The sequence below is a fragment of the Salvelinus namaycush genome, chromosome 7 (assembly GCF_016432855.1).
Source record: "Salvelinus namaycush isolate Seneca chromosome 7, SaNama_1.0, whole genome shotgun sequence".
Lineage (NCBI taxonomy): Eukaryota > Metazoa > Chordata > Actinopteri > Salmoniformes > Salmonidae > Salvelinus > Salvelinus namaycush.
Window position 1 is genome coordinate 45,377,660 of NC_052313.1, and position 15,432 is coordinate 45,393,091.

At 43.7% G+C, this 15,432-nt stretch overlaps 1 protein-coding gene across 1 annotated transcript in view; it reads right to left on the minus strand.

The window, feature by feature from the left end:
* Nucleotides 1–4,003: 4,003 nt before the first annotated feature.
* Nucleotides 4,004–15,432, minus strand: part of LOC120050744 (gamma-aminobutyric acid receptor subunit gamma-3-like) — a 39,308-nt gene continuing 27,879 nt past the window's right edge. Inside the window, exons 5-8 of the mRNA XM_038997305.1 lie at nt 11,741–11,878; nt 9,527–9,679; nt 6,125–6,333; nt 4,004–4,315 (exon numbers count right to left, since the gene is read on the minus strand). Of these exons, the coding sequence (XP_038853233.1) occupies nt 4,004–4,315; nt 6,125–6,333; nt 9,527–9,679; nt 11,741–11,878 (812 nt within the window). The remainder of the gene's footprint in view (nt 4,316–6,124; nt 6,334–9,526; nt 9,680–11,740; nt 11,879–15,432) is intronic.

Here is a 15,432-nt window from a genome sequence, read left to right on the forward strand (position 1 = left end):
CATCAGCATTTGTAGGTTCGATTACAGGCTCAAAATGGCCAGAAACAAAGTAATTTCTTCTGAAACTCGTCAGTCTATTCTTGTTCTGAGAAATGAAGGCTATTCCATGCGAGAAATTGCCAAGAAACTGAAGATCTCGTACAATGCTGTTTACTACTCGCTTCACAGAACAGCGCAAACTGGTTCTAACCAGAATAGAAAGAGGAATGGGAGGCCCCGGTGCACAACTGAGCAAGAGGACAAGTACATCAAAGTGTCTCGTTTGAGAAAGAGATGCCTCACAAGTCCTCAACTGGCAGCTTCATTAAATAGTACCCACAAACACCAGTCTCAATGTCAACAGTGAAGAGACGACTCTGGGATGCTGGCCTTCTAGGCAGAGTTGCAAAGAAAAAGCCATATCTCAGACTGGAAAAAAGTAAGAAGGGCAAAAGAACACAGACACTGGACAGAGGAACTCTAACACAACGTGCCATTGGAACACAGGAGGGATGGTTGCTGATAATGGGCCTCTGTATGCCTATGTAGATATTCCATTAAAAATCAGCTATTAGTCATTTACAACATTACAATGTCTACACTGTATTTCTGATCAATTTGATGTTATTTTAATGGACTTTTTTTTAATTTTTTTTAACTTTTCTTTCAAAAACAAGGACATTTCTAAGTGACCCCAAACTTTTGAATGGTAGTGTATACAGCTGTATGTCATAAAGTAGGTCAGCAGTAGCATCTGTGAGAGCCTGCTGTTCCAGGAGAATCTCCCTAAGTGGAGGAGGACGTCCCCAGTTAGTCTCCAGATCCAGCTTTAAATGTCCAACGCAGCCATTTTTATCTTAATATCAAATCGTTTCTGGGTGACAATTAAATACCTTACTGTGATTCTTTCAATTAAAATGGTCGAAAAGAAAGAAAAATAGCTTATCAAAGGGAAATTTTGCTAGGACTGTCTGAGTGTGGAGGGGAAACTGAAATTAGCTGTTATTGGCAGAGAGGCTTCAAACTCTCTTTCTTATTGGTCTAATTTACCGCATAGTGATGTCACCATTGAAGGCTAAAACTCCATCCCACTAAAACAGGCTGAGATTTCAGGTCGTCTTTTCAAACAGCTTTAACACTAAAAGGGAATTCTCGTACTTTTCACAATTTCCCAGTATTATTCCAATCTCATAGCGTGGAAATATATATAAAACATTAGAAAATCACATTTTTGACTGCACTGGACCTTTAACACCCACACAACCCCCATCATCTCATATCCCTACTCACACAAACACCCCTGGGATTTCCTGTCCAGGTGTCCTATCTCTCAGAAAATTGTATGCATGACTAAGTTAATTTGTTAAGAACTGTATGTGAGCATATTTACACCCCCCCCCCCCCCCCCCCTTTCAGTTGAATGGGATCTCTCTATTGTAGGCTACTATTTTGGCAAGGTTTTACTCCAGCTCTTTGATTGAGTTCTCGCTCAGCACTGCATCCACTTTTTGATAGCGTTCCACTGATTTCCTTCTCTTTGTATCATACTCAGTGTTGTCTCAATCTAGGTCAGCAAATATACAGTCAGTCTATCAGTGACGCACTTTTGCAGATCTCACCCAGGGGTATCAACATACCAGGGGTATCAATATACCAGGGGTATCAACATACCAGGGGTATCAATATACCAGGGATATCAACATACCAGGGGTTTCAACATACCAGGGGTATCAATATACCAGGGGTATCAACATACCAGGGGTATCAATATACCAGGGGTATCAACATACCAGGGGTATCAATATACCAGGGATATCAACATACCAGGGGTATCAATATACCAGGGATATCAACATACCAGGGGTATCAATATACCAGGGGTATCAACATACCAGGGGTATCAATATACCAGGGGTATCAACATACCAGGGGTATCAACATACCAGGGGTATCAATATACCAGGGGTATCAACATACCAGGGATATCAACATACCAGGGGTATCAATTACCAGGGGTATCAACATACCAACATATCAATATTCTGTGATGAGCTCCAGGACCGCATTCAAAAAGTATCTCAGAGTAGGTGCTGATCTAGGATCAGGTGTCCCTTGTTGTATATGATCTCATGTGATCTACACTGCTACTCTGAAATGTTGTGAATGCAGGCCCTGAACAATAACATTCGGTTATTTCTATATGGGGATGCTAATTGTATAATGATCTACTCTGCAATAGACATGAATCGTGTGTAGAGTTAATTTCCTTCTGTGGGAATAAAAGGGTCTGTTTTGGATTTCCTTAGCCTACTTTCTAATAAGTGTGATTATTGTGCATCATTTTGCCTCCTCACTTCGAAACAACAGGATGCAGTGTGAGGTTTGAAGTGGGCTATCGAAACCACGTCAGAGACAAAACCTTTCCTACATGTTGAAATATTTTTCCATCTAAATAACTCTAAAGTGTGTAAGAAAGATCACAGTTTGCTAATGATTCAAATGACCTACACACACGCACCTACACACACGCACACACACACACACACTCCAGACCTTAAGCAAAGATTGTTTTATTAATTTAAGCAATACCACAGACTGAATTCTCTAAAAAGCATAGCTGTACCTAGACAGTGGTTCTCTCAGATCTGCTGTAACAAAAGGGTGCGTTCCATCAGACATAGAAAATAGTGTTTGATTTATTGTAAATACATTATATCAAACTAAGACACTTATGAAGTGCAATATTTGTATTGTTATACAGAGTTAAAAACCACTATTTGTTGTTGGTCTAAAGTATGATCTACATTCAACTATGAAAATAGCACGAAAACTTCTCTCACATAAACGTTCTCTTAAAACATAGAATACAGGGTACTACCATACTTCTAAGTCAAACCACCGCAGAAACAACAGTGTCACTTACAGTACAGTAAATCAAACTATTTTTAACTCCATAAACACACCTTCTACAATTATTTGTGATGTCTGTTTTGGTGCAACAGCTACTGTATGATATAACATGAATTATACATGTTCTTGCTCAAGATAATAGCAATAGTGTTGCTGGAGAGAAACCATACATTTTTTATTAGTACTGTACTGAATACTAGCACAATATATACAGTACTGTACTGACCCAAATGCTACCCTGGCCCTCAGCCGATGATGTATTGTCGGCCTGCTGTATGGAGATAAATGTATGTCCAGATTCTGTAAATTAATTAAACAACATCATCTATCTCCATACCAGTTTAGTTTGAAACCTTACCATACCTTGTCCTCAGACAATTGATTTAATTATCAAATAGTCTATTAATACTCTCTGGAAAACTCTATATGTTACAAAAGAAAACGTTATTAGATACATTATTTTACAAAAGTAGTATTTTCATCTTTAAATTATTATGTTATGGTGTGTTGTAAGGTATACTATGCATGTTCTTGTTGTATATCACCCTTGGTAGAAAACATCATTCAAATGTTTATGATATAAATGTCTATTAATCTAAACCAAATCAATGTGATCAATGACCTAATATTTAAGACCCTGTTGATGCCTAAACTAAACCATATTGAGGTTCTATATATGTCAAATGGCTTGCAATGACTATGCAACTGACTAACTAATAGAAAGCAACAATAGAATCATTTCATAGTGCAGTCCACCCTAGCTTTTCATTGTTTTTAATGAACAGCATAGCATAGGTTGAAATGACGTATGTGGGATAACCTATGTAGAAAAAACTTCAAAGCTTCTAGTCCCCTTATTGCACCTCTGTATAGGTGATGGCCCCTTCCTGAAGAAGGCACTGTGGATGCTTCATTATCTCTTATCTGGCTAGCATCCTGGTGTTAGTGTCTCACAGCTGTCTATTGGCTGGCTACACTAACCCACCAACCAATCAAGTGTCAACGTGCACAAAGCTGCCACTGAGTGACATCTTATGTCTTGTGACATCTCCTCTCCCCATTTGAGTCTTTCCATATTTGTCCAAACGAATTCTATCAAATCCAACTGAAACTGCTAAAGGTAGAGATAAGAGACCCAGTAGACGATGTTGAACAGGAGGAACGACGTAGGGAAGAAGACTCTCGAGTAAGCGTCCAGCTCCTTAATGTCGACATGGATGCGTCCTTTCCTCCACCCTCCACCCTTGCACTCCTCGTAACAGCAGAAGAAGCTCTGGCAGTCCTTCCCGTCCAGACACTCGTAAACGTCCTCATAGTCCTGCCAGTATGAGTAGTTGTTGTTCAATGGAACCACAGTCGTGGGGGACCTGGGCCCCATGTCTAGCATCGAGTAGGTCTGTGGGAGGGGACAGAGGAAGGCCATCTCCTTAGATGCGTAAGCGATAAAGGGAGAGAAAGAGAGGGAGTGTGAGAGAGGGTGAGAGAGTGAGGGTGGGGGGGGCAATAAATGTGATGAGGGGACAGAGGAAGGAAGGCCTCATAATTAGATACTGAAAGGGAGAGAGTGAGGCAACAGGGAGGGGGCGGGGGGACAACAAAAGCCAGACAGAAGACAAGAAATACATGTGGGCAAACAAGGGAGAAAGACAGATGGAAAGATGAAAAGAGACAGAGAGAAAGAGATGAAGAGAGAAAGAGATCTGATACGTTGTGAGTGGAGCTGTGCTGTCATGCATTAAAGCTCCGCAGCGGGCCGTGTCCTCCCACACCCAGCAGGACACTGTCATAACCCAGGCAGGCAAAGAGATAGAACCCCTCGGCTTAGTGCTCTACCGAAGCTGGGACTCACTCACTGGCTCGACAGCATTACACGACATGACATGATGACATGACACGCTATGACACGGCATTTACCAAGTACACTGTGTGACCGGTCGGCAATGCAAGTGAATGGGTATATGAAGGATGGTGGATGGACCAGACCTCAACCCTCACCGGGTGGCAACCTCCCAATTTGCTACCATGCAGGTCAGAGCCACTGACTGTAATACTATCACAGCCCATGCACAGTGTGACTGATGCAAGAGGATGGAGAAATGAAGGATGGACTAGACCTCCACCCACTGAGACCATAATCGCTACCATGGCTAGAACTATTGACTGTGACAACACAAACAACCTCGGTCCATGTCAATAACAGCATTACACTGCATTGAGAAAAGTTACACCATTTCGTCATACGGAGGAAAGGTACACCATTACATCGTACGGAGGAAAGGTACACCATTACATCGTACGGAGGAAAGGTACACCATTACATCGTACGGAGGAAAGGTACACCATTACATCGTACGGTGGAAAGGTACACCATTACATCGTACGGAGGAAAGGTACACCATTACATCGTACGGAGGAAAGGTACACCATTACATCGTACGGTGGAAAGGTACACCATTTCGTCGTACGGAGGAAAGGTACACCATTACATCGTACGGTGGAAAGGTACACCATTTCGTCGTACGGAGGAAAGGTACACCATTACATCGTACGGTGGAAAGGTACACCATTACATCGTACGGAGGAAAGGTACACCATTACATCGTACGGAGGAAAGGTACACCATTACATCGTACGGAGGAAAGGTACACCATTACATCGTACGGAGGAAAGGTACACCATTACATCGTACGGTGGAAAGGTACACCATTTCGTCGTACGGAGGAAAGGTACACCATTACATCGTACGGAGGAAAGTTACACCATTACATCGTACGGAGGAAAGGTACACCATTACATCGTACGGAGGAAAGGTACACCATTACATCGTACGGAGGAAAGGTACACCATTACATCGTACGGAGGAAAGGTACACCATTACATCGTACGGAGGAAAGGTACACCATTACATCGTACGGAGGAAAGGTACACCATTACGTCGTACGGAGGAAAGGTACACCATTACGTCGTACGGTGGAAAGGTACACCATTTCGTCGTACGGAGGAAAGGTACACCATTACATCGTACGGTGGAAAGGTACACCATTTCGTCGTACGGAGGAAAGGTACACCATTACATCGTACGGAGGAAAGGTACACCATTACATTGTATGGTGGAATGGTACACCATTACATCGTACAGAGGAAAGGTACACCATTACATCGTACAGAGGAAAGGTACACCATTACATCGTATGGTGGAAAGGTACACCATTACATCGTACGGAGGAAAGCTCACCAGTCTCTGCGTCTTGTTTGTCTTTTTGTAGCGGGGCTTCTGTGCCCTGTAGGCGTAGTAGTTTTGGATGGCGTACTCCATCATGGCCGCAAAGACGAACAAGAAGCACACAGTGACAAAGAGATCCATGGCCGTCACATAGGAGACTCTGGGTAGGGACGTCCTGGCCACTGTACTAAGGGTGGTCATTGTCAACACAGTGGTGATACCTGAAAGGACAAAGTCAGCATCATTACACAGATTTTTCACCTAGTCGGCTCAGGGAATCGAACCAGCAACCTTTCGGTTACTGGCCCAACACTCTTAACCTCCAGGCTACCTGCCACCCGGTACTAACTGTTTGATATCTGTCTTGGCAAAACGACGGCAATAGTTTTCTCTGGCAATAGTCTGAATATATTTTGCAAATATGTTTTTAAGATATTTTATCAATTAACGAGGGTAGTTTGTGTCTCTAAGTAGTTTTAACTTTAGAAATAAATGGACGTTTACATTAATACATTCTCAGCGCTTAAATATACTGAACAAACATATGAACGCAACATGCAACAATTTCAAAGATTTTACTGAGTTACAGTTCATATAAGGAAATCAGTCAATTTAAATAAATTCATTAGGCCCTAATCTATGGATTTCACATGACTCGGCAGGGGTGCAGCCATAGGTGGGAGAGCATAGGCCCACACACTTGGCAGCCAGGCCCACCCACTGGGGAGCCAGGCACAGCCAATTAGAATGAGTTTTTCCCCACAGAAGGGTTTTATTACAGACAGAAATACTCCTCAGCACCACCCCTCAGAGGATCCCGTGGGTGAAGAAGTCGGATGTGGAGGTTCTAGACTGGCGTGGTTACACATGGTCTGCGGTTGTGAGGCCGGTTGGATGTACTGCCAAATTCTCTAAAACAACGTTTGAGGCAGATTATACTTACTTACTTACTTACTTACTTACTTTATTGTCCCCATGGGGAAATTTTGTTGCAGTGTCATGTACACATTCAGATTATGGTAGAGAAATTAACATTAAATTATCTGGCAACAGCTCTGGTGGACATGCCTGCAGTCAGCATGCTAATTGCACTCTCCCTCAAAACTTGAGACATAAGTAGGCATTTAAAAGTGACCTTTTGTTCTCCCCAGCACAAGGTGCACCTGTGTAATGATAATGCTGTTTAATCAGCTTCTTGATATGCCACACCTGTCAGGTGGATGGATTATCCTGGCAAAGGAGAAATGCTCACTAACAGGGATGTAAACCCATTTGTGCACCAAATTTGAAAGAAATCAGCTTTTTGTGCCTATGGAACATTTCTGGGATCTTTTATTTCAGCTCATGAAACATGGGACCAACACTTTACATTTTGCATTTGTATTTTTTCTCAGTGTGGATATTGAAAAGTGAGCTGAATGTACCAGCTGAGATTTAGCATGTATAGAGCCTTTGATATAAAATGCTGGGTGTGACCCGCACACACACGCACACACACACACACCCTATATACAGTACACACACACACCCACTATATACAGTACACACACGCACGCACGCACGCACACACACACACACACACACATTCTCTCTCTCGCTCTTTTATGCACATCACCAGGAACCTCTCATTTGATGACTGAATGTTGTGCTGTTTTCAAGCAGTTACCATGGAGACAAGAAGGCCCATCTATTTTGAGCTGATATTTCATACTCAATCCCCCCCTTCCTTCCTTCCTTCCTTCAGACTCTACTGGCCACGGTGATTACCTTCACCTATTTCCCTTACCTGCTATACATACTTTGGCACTTAGTCATCAGAGGTCCTTCATAACTTTCAAACAGGCAAGGTGTAAGAGCACCTTTAACTGGTTCCTCCAAATAAAATGGCAAAAATGTAATGAATGAGAAAAAGGTTGTAAAAACACAAAATAGAACAGAAAATAAAATAGATACAAATAATGCATGTAGAAAGATGTCAGTACCCCTGCACTACATTAGGGACACAAAGACCCATAGATGTCATATGAACAGATACAACACATAGAAAATAATACAGATACAAAGAACATTGTACAAAGATATCAGTCTACAGTGCTGCCGTGACTCAGAGAGAGAGAAAGAGAGAGAAAGAGAAAGAGAGAAAAGAAAGTGACAAAAAAAGTGGGAGGGGTCACACTATATGAGTCACTGAACTGAGCATCCCTGTCCCTTACTCCCTGTCAGGTATAGCCTGATAGTCATTACCATCTGTGGTGGCCCTTGTGAACCTGACTCTTTGGGAATGTCACCCACTACACCCCGTCACTGCCAAACACACTACACTCCCAGGGGGCACCTGCATGTCAGCACCTGCCTCCTCCTTAGCCCCCTACCACCACCACCAGCCACTCTGACATATCTCCTGCTCTTTGCAGTCAAAGCCCATTTTCCTTATCACTCCTCTTTCTTTTCAACCCGCTATCGATCAGCGGGAAGGCCCGGAAAAATCAACGCTGCGCTTTCATGCCCCAGAATAGATACTAAATAATTGATTTTATCAACGAGAATGGGATATTTCTCTTTACTCCTACAGTCAGCATCCTTGCCTGTTAGCTAGGGGAAAGACAAACATGTTTCCGGGCTTATCTTTGTACTGTGCCGTAACAGGTGTCAAGACCGTCGAGCGAGACTATTCGATGTGATTGTGGTGGTTCAAGGATGGTTTGGTGATGAAACGGACTCGTTAATACACGTTCAGCTTTGACTTGTTTAACCACCGTTGCAAATGTGCTTGTGTTGTCACTTAGTTAAAGGCCAGGTATAATGCTAATATTGTAATTTGGACTAAATGTGATATATTTGATCTTGAAGACAAAAAAATGACCTGATCAAGGTCCGCTACAAGAGCTGCCTGGAGGAATTGAATCGTACTTACCGCAAAGTTCAACTCAAACTCCCAATCACCTTCAACAACATAATCCAGACGAATGTACATGCACTAATGGAAAGCATGCATCGGGGAAAAATCATGAATGAATTACAAACGTAAACAAAAAGGTAATTGTTAAGCCTTGATAAATTACAAGCACATCGCATAAACAAAATAAGACGGTTCAAGAATCTTGAAAGCAGAACATAACATTGCATAAACACATGCAGATTGTTCTCTAGTCTAAACAATAAAATATAGATTTTTCATGCAATCTTCCATTGTGGTACCAAGAGTTGGTAACCACCTTTTCAACAAACCAGCTTGACTCAGATGTATTTTTTTCCTTTCAGAATAACACATGCAGTGGTAGTCATTGCTGAACACATACAGTACACTACATGAACACTGGTGGAACAGGTTTGATTGAACCCTTGGGTTTTCATCATCTACTTATTATAATATCAGTGTGTATCCTGCCAAATGGTATTCTTCAGATCAGGTACCTAGCGCTGTTCTGGCAGGGGCGGCATCGCTATTGATCCAGAAGGAGACCCAGGATAGCACCACGGTGAGGATACAGGGGATGTAGGTCTGGATGGTGAAATAACCCATTCTCCTGCTCAGGTCAAAGTACACTGTCATGACCACATAATCACCTGGGAGAGGGGGGGCGAGAGGGAGAGGGATAAAGAGGGGGGATGTATATGGAGTGAGGGGCGAGGAGGGGGAGGGAGCGAGGTAAGGAGGAAGAGAGGGAGGGAGGGGGAGAGTAAAGGGGGGAGAGGGAGAAAGAGAAGAGATTGAGGGACAATCAGAGCGTCAGGTGGAACAAGAACAAGCCAGCATGGGGAGAGAGGGATGGAGGGAGGGAAAGTAAGAGAGAGAGATAATCATGAGAGCTAGCATCAGGGGGAACCACAGAACAAGGCACCATACACAATGCTTCAGGGAGTCTACTTTGGTGGGTTTTGAAGAGGGATGCTGTAACAATAGAAAAAAAGGAGGCAGATATAACAGCGGTAGAACCAGAAGTCCCCGATGGCACGGTGGCATGGGAACTGTCCACTCGCCACTGTCCTCATTACCACGCTACAGCACAATACCTATTCATTTCATGCTGGATGAAAAACAAGAAGAAGAAATTTAACGCTTTGTTTTCAGAGTTTGTTGAGATGTAAATTAATGACATGCTATTTTTAGCTGCAGGAGCAAGCAAGCTAATCATCATGCAGCATGATGCAAGCTGGGAGTCAAGAAAAAGTGAAAACAAGATGAGAAACGTCTAATTTCCTTGAACAGAACTGAAGGAAGATCTGTGGAAGAACTCTAGCTTTCATGAGTTCTCCACTCAGAACTTGGTCTTGTATCACAGTGCACCATACGTAGAACACATAATTTATTGGATCACCTGAGTTTAAGACTTTATTTTCAATATGGAGATGAAATCATCGTTCTCCAAAACGAATAAAGTACACCATGAACAATGTCACCTATGAAATTTGAGAATAGGGTCAATATGGGCTAATTACAGCTTGAGGATTCATACATGAGATCAATTTATCAGCCTCTTGAAACCCTGCTACATTAATCGTCAATGATGTCATGAATGCATTACAAATGTATTACAAAGTAATTCCAGCAAGCACCACTCATGAGTATAATTAGATACCTGTTTGTAAAACACAACCTTAGTCGCAAGGAATGATTGTTGTAAATAAATAGATGTAGAATTCAGTATTAAAACCAAACCACATCATAGGCCTTTGAAAATAATTTAAGTGAATAATTAAATATTTTGAATCTTTAATCCAGATGGTTTGTGTAAAAATATGTTTGCCTTTATACCGGAGGAGACCTTCTGATGAGCTTCAAGCAATCTACAGAGAAACAATATGTTTAATGTCACAATGAATTATGAAGACAGGTAAATGCACTTTCATTGTGCCCTTTTTTATTACACAGTGAATGATAAAGACAACGTCTACTCCCTGAGCACTACTCTTAAGTCTACTACCAAAGTACTGCTCCTAAGTCTACTACCACAGTACTACTCCCAAGTCTACTACCACAGTACTACTCCTAAGTCTACTACCACAGTACTACTCCTAAGTCTACTACCACAGTACTACTCTTACGTCTACTACCAAAGTACTACTCCTAGATCCACTACCAAATTACTACTTCTAAGTCTACTACCAGAGTACTACTCCTAAGTGCAATTTCAACCTGTTTTCTGCCCTGCCAAATGCTGTCTTTGTCATTTCCAAGGTACAATAATACTACACATCTTGACTATCTTCCAAGAGAAGGCATTGTCTCTGCTCTCTGGCAATATCTTGCAAAACTGGCAAAGCAATTGTCTTTGCAATGCAATAGCTTACAAAGACTGGAAAATCAATTGACTTAAGCCAGAGTGGTGGCACCAGACCTCAAGACACCAGCTGGTAATGCCTGCTGTCTCCCCCTGCTAATAGACAGGAGAATATGACAGATAATTTACAGTAAATGCAGACCATTTGAATAAGAAACAGCTAAAAATAACACTTTCTCCTTTTTCCTTGGAATTTTTACGAGTCAGTATCTAATAATTCAGAGAGAAATTGGATGGAGAACACAGGAGCCAACGAAGGGCTGTGATGAGGATTGATTTGATTGGTTGTGAAAAACAGAAGGTCAGCTGTTTGGGTATTAAATGTACGATTACTCATTTACTGTACCTGCTGTCGTTTTTAGGACGTCTGTGGTATTCCGCAGGCCCATGAAGTCAAACTGGTAGAGGCGCCAGTACTTCTGGTCTGAGGTTTCGATGGAGTTCCTTTTCCATCTGTAAATCATTTCATCCTTGGGGTAACCATCTGTAAGTCAAGTAAATACACAGTGACCCTGTGACCCTATGGTAGCATTTCATTCTAATAAAATAAGATTTATGCTTCAATCTGACCAATACATGTTTTATTGTTTGATGGGTCTTATTCCTATATATGTATTATAGCCTCCCGGGTGGCGTAGTGGTCTAGGGCACTGCATCGCAGTGCTAGCTGCGCCACCAGAGTCTCTGGGTTCGCGCCCAGGCTGGGCTGGGTTCGCGCCCAGGCTCTGTCGCAGCCGGCCGCAACCGGGAGGTCCGTGGGGCGACGCACAATTGGCATAGTGTCGTCCGGGTTAGGGAGGGTTTGGCCGGTAGGGATATCCTTGTCTCAGTATGTAAAATGTAATAAAATGTATGCACTCTACTGTAAGTCGCTCTGGATAAGAGCGTCTGCAAAATGACTCAAATGTAAATGTAAATAAAACCTACTAATTGCATCCTGTTAAATATACCTAAATAGAGTAGATCACCACTAAAACATGGCCATAGTAAAGTGCTGTAAGAGCAGATGAAAAGGGGCACAACAGAGTGTAATAGGATACTGTGAGAGAGCATTGTGTGGATGCCAGAGTTGACCTTCGCTTTTCACAGAGGTGCGTGTGTGCCTGTGAAATCTCATTTGAAAGCCATGCAATGGAAATGAATCACTTCATTGTGCTCTGATGATTTCAAGCAGGTGAACTGTATCCCATTAACATGTTATTATGAGGTGTGTCTCTCTCACACACACACACACACACACACACACACAAAGCGACAATGTTATTCACACTAGCAAAAGCTACAACAAAGGAAAGCTGGTGAGATGATGTGGAGTGTGCTGAGTGCATGTCAATATCTTAGAAACTATTATGCCGTGAAAGTACAATACAATAACGAGGAGGCAGAAAGGTAAGTTTAGGCTAGGGCTCAGCTGCAAGTTGGGTATCAGGGTTTGGCTCTGGAGTTGGCACTTCCTCCTAAAGGTGTGGTGTCCAGGGCATCCAGGCCAATGAGAGAGGGTGCAGCAAAGGGGGCTGCAGCTTAGTGGCCCTGCAGCTGATCCACATGGCGGTGGTACCCTTAACCATCAGGCGTCCGAGTCCTGTAAGAGACAGGTCCAGTGGCTTCTTCCACAACATAGGGCCTCCAGAGTAGTTTCTCATGTACACAGACTCGTCAGGTAGAAAATGCCTTAAATGATCACGTCCCCTGTCTGCATCACCCTCCTGCCTTAGACGCATGTCACTTGCCATGTCCGGGTGCAGCCGATCTAAAGCAGTTGTCAATCGCTTGTTCATTAACAGCTCGGCTGGACTCTTCCCAGTAGAGGCCGTCATAACATGTTGAGACAGCAGGAACCTTGACAGTCAGGTCTGCCAGTCACCCACCGAGATCATAGACAGAGCCTCCCTGGTTGTCTGATCCATGTGTTTAGCTTGACCATTGGAGAACGGATGTTATGGGGCTGTGGTGACATGTCTGATTCAGTTCCGCCCAGCGAACTCCTTAAACTCCGCAGAAGTGAAGCCAGCTCCATTATCTGACACCAGGACGTCACACAACCCATGAATGGCAAACAGCAAATGGAGGGTGCCTATTACAGCACCAGAGGGCATCAAGATGACCATGGCTACTTCCATGCACTTTGAATGGGAATCTACCATAATGAGAAAAGTATTTCCTTTGAATAGCCCAGAAAAGTCTATATGAAGACAACAATTTCTTTGTTGTCCACTCCCATGGGTGCAAGGCAGCCTTGGGTGAGCATGGTGTGACTCCTGACAGGTGACACAGCTGCGCACCACAGCCTAAATTTCCATGTACATCCCAGGCCACCACACATAGCTCTGTGCCAGTGCCTTCATCCTCACTATTCCAGGATGCATATCATGCAGCATGGAAAGGACCCCCTCCCTCGCCAGGCCAGGTACCACAACCCGACTGCCCCACAACACACAATTCTTGTGAACCGACAGCTCGTTCCGACGATACCATTAAAGCCCAAACTCTCTGCCAGGAACTTCAGAGGCCCATCCATGCAGCACCCAGCGAAGCACTCGGGACAGGACAGGATCCTTGAAGGTCAGTGTGGCTATCCTAGAAGCATAGAGAAGGGCATCAGGCACCATCTCCAACAGCATCACTTCCCAGTGAGGTGGTGCCTCGACAAAGGGGTAGTGAGTGGCAGGCAACTCAGGGAATCTGCATTAGCCAACTGCTTCCCTGGATGATAGCTGAGCTCATAACTATGGGGTCCCAGTATCAGGCTCCATCTGACCATGCAAGTGAAAATATTTTTGGGGCATGGGCTTCATATGATGAAGCACGCCCAGCAAGGGCTTGTGGTTGGTGTACACCACAAAATGGCGACCTCACAAATGGAACTTGGAACTTCTTGACAGCAAAAATGTTCGCCAGGGCCTATTTATCCGGCTGTGCAGAGTACTGTTCAGTGACAGTTAGGGTCCTAGATGCGTAGCACACAGGTGCCTCCCGACCATCAGATTCCACATGCCTAAACAAGGCACCGAGCCCATATGGAGACGCATCACAGACCAGTAACAGGGGTTTTCTATCATCATAGTGGGCTAGCAGCCCATCTGCTTGCAGCAGCTGCTTAGCCTCTTTATAGACTTCTTCATGAGTGTCGTTCCCACTCCAGGGAAAGGCCGGGTCCAGTAGGCGATGCCAGGGCTGTAGCTTTATCAAGCAGGGGGAAAAATGTTGAGAAGCCTCAGAAACGACTGGAGCTCAGACTTGTTCTGGGAAGAAGGCCTTTATGGCCTTTACCATATCCTGGGTTGGTCGCACGCCATCCTTGTCAATGTGGAACCTCTGGAACTCAACACTGGGTGCAGCAAAAATTGACTTCTCCCTCTCAGGCTGTGGCCTCCCATGGATACTATAGACAACATACTTCTCAGGGTCTGGGTGACAGTTTACCAAGTGTGTCTGTTGTGTGGTCCTAGTGGGCATGACTGAGCTGCCTGAGGCCTGGGACTGGGACTTTTGTCAAACAAAGTCGAGCTATATGTCCTCTCCATTTACAGTAGTGACGGGTTGCAGCACTAAACCTACAGCTGTTGGAATGATGGGCACCTCCACATCTGAAACAGGCTCTGAAGTCCTCTCTGGACTCTAGACTCTGACTGCCCCCCCTCCGTGAGCACCGGCCTACTACGTTCAGCGAGACGAATGTCAGGCACAGTTGGAGGACCAGGGGCCTCATTTATAAAACTGTGAGGAGGATTCACGTCAAAAGGTGGCGTACGGACAAAACACAGAGAGTGCTTACGCACAAAAATATTCTGATTTATAACAGTGTGCACGCACTTCCCACGCCAGTTTCCCTTTATAAATCACAATCAACTCAAAATTTGGTCTTGTCCTACCCTTTTACCGCTCATAGTTGCCTATAGATAGTCAGTGAAACGCCCCTAATTAATATTCAACGGAAGTTCTTGTAGGGGAGGTTGAAGCAAGAAAGAATATATTGTTTGGTGGACACAGTGTGAGCATTACAAATACCAAACAGGCGTCAGAGTGTCAGCATGTGGC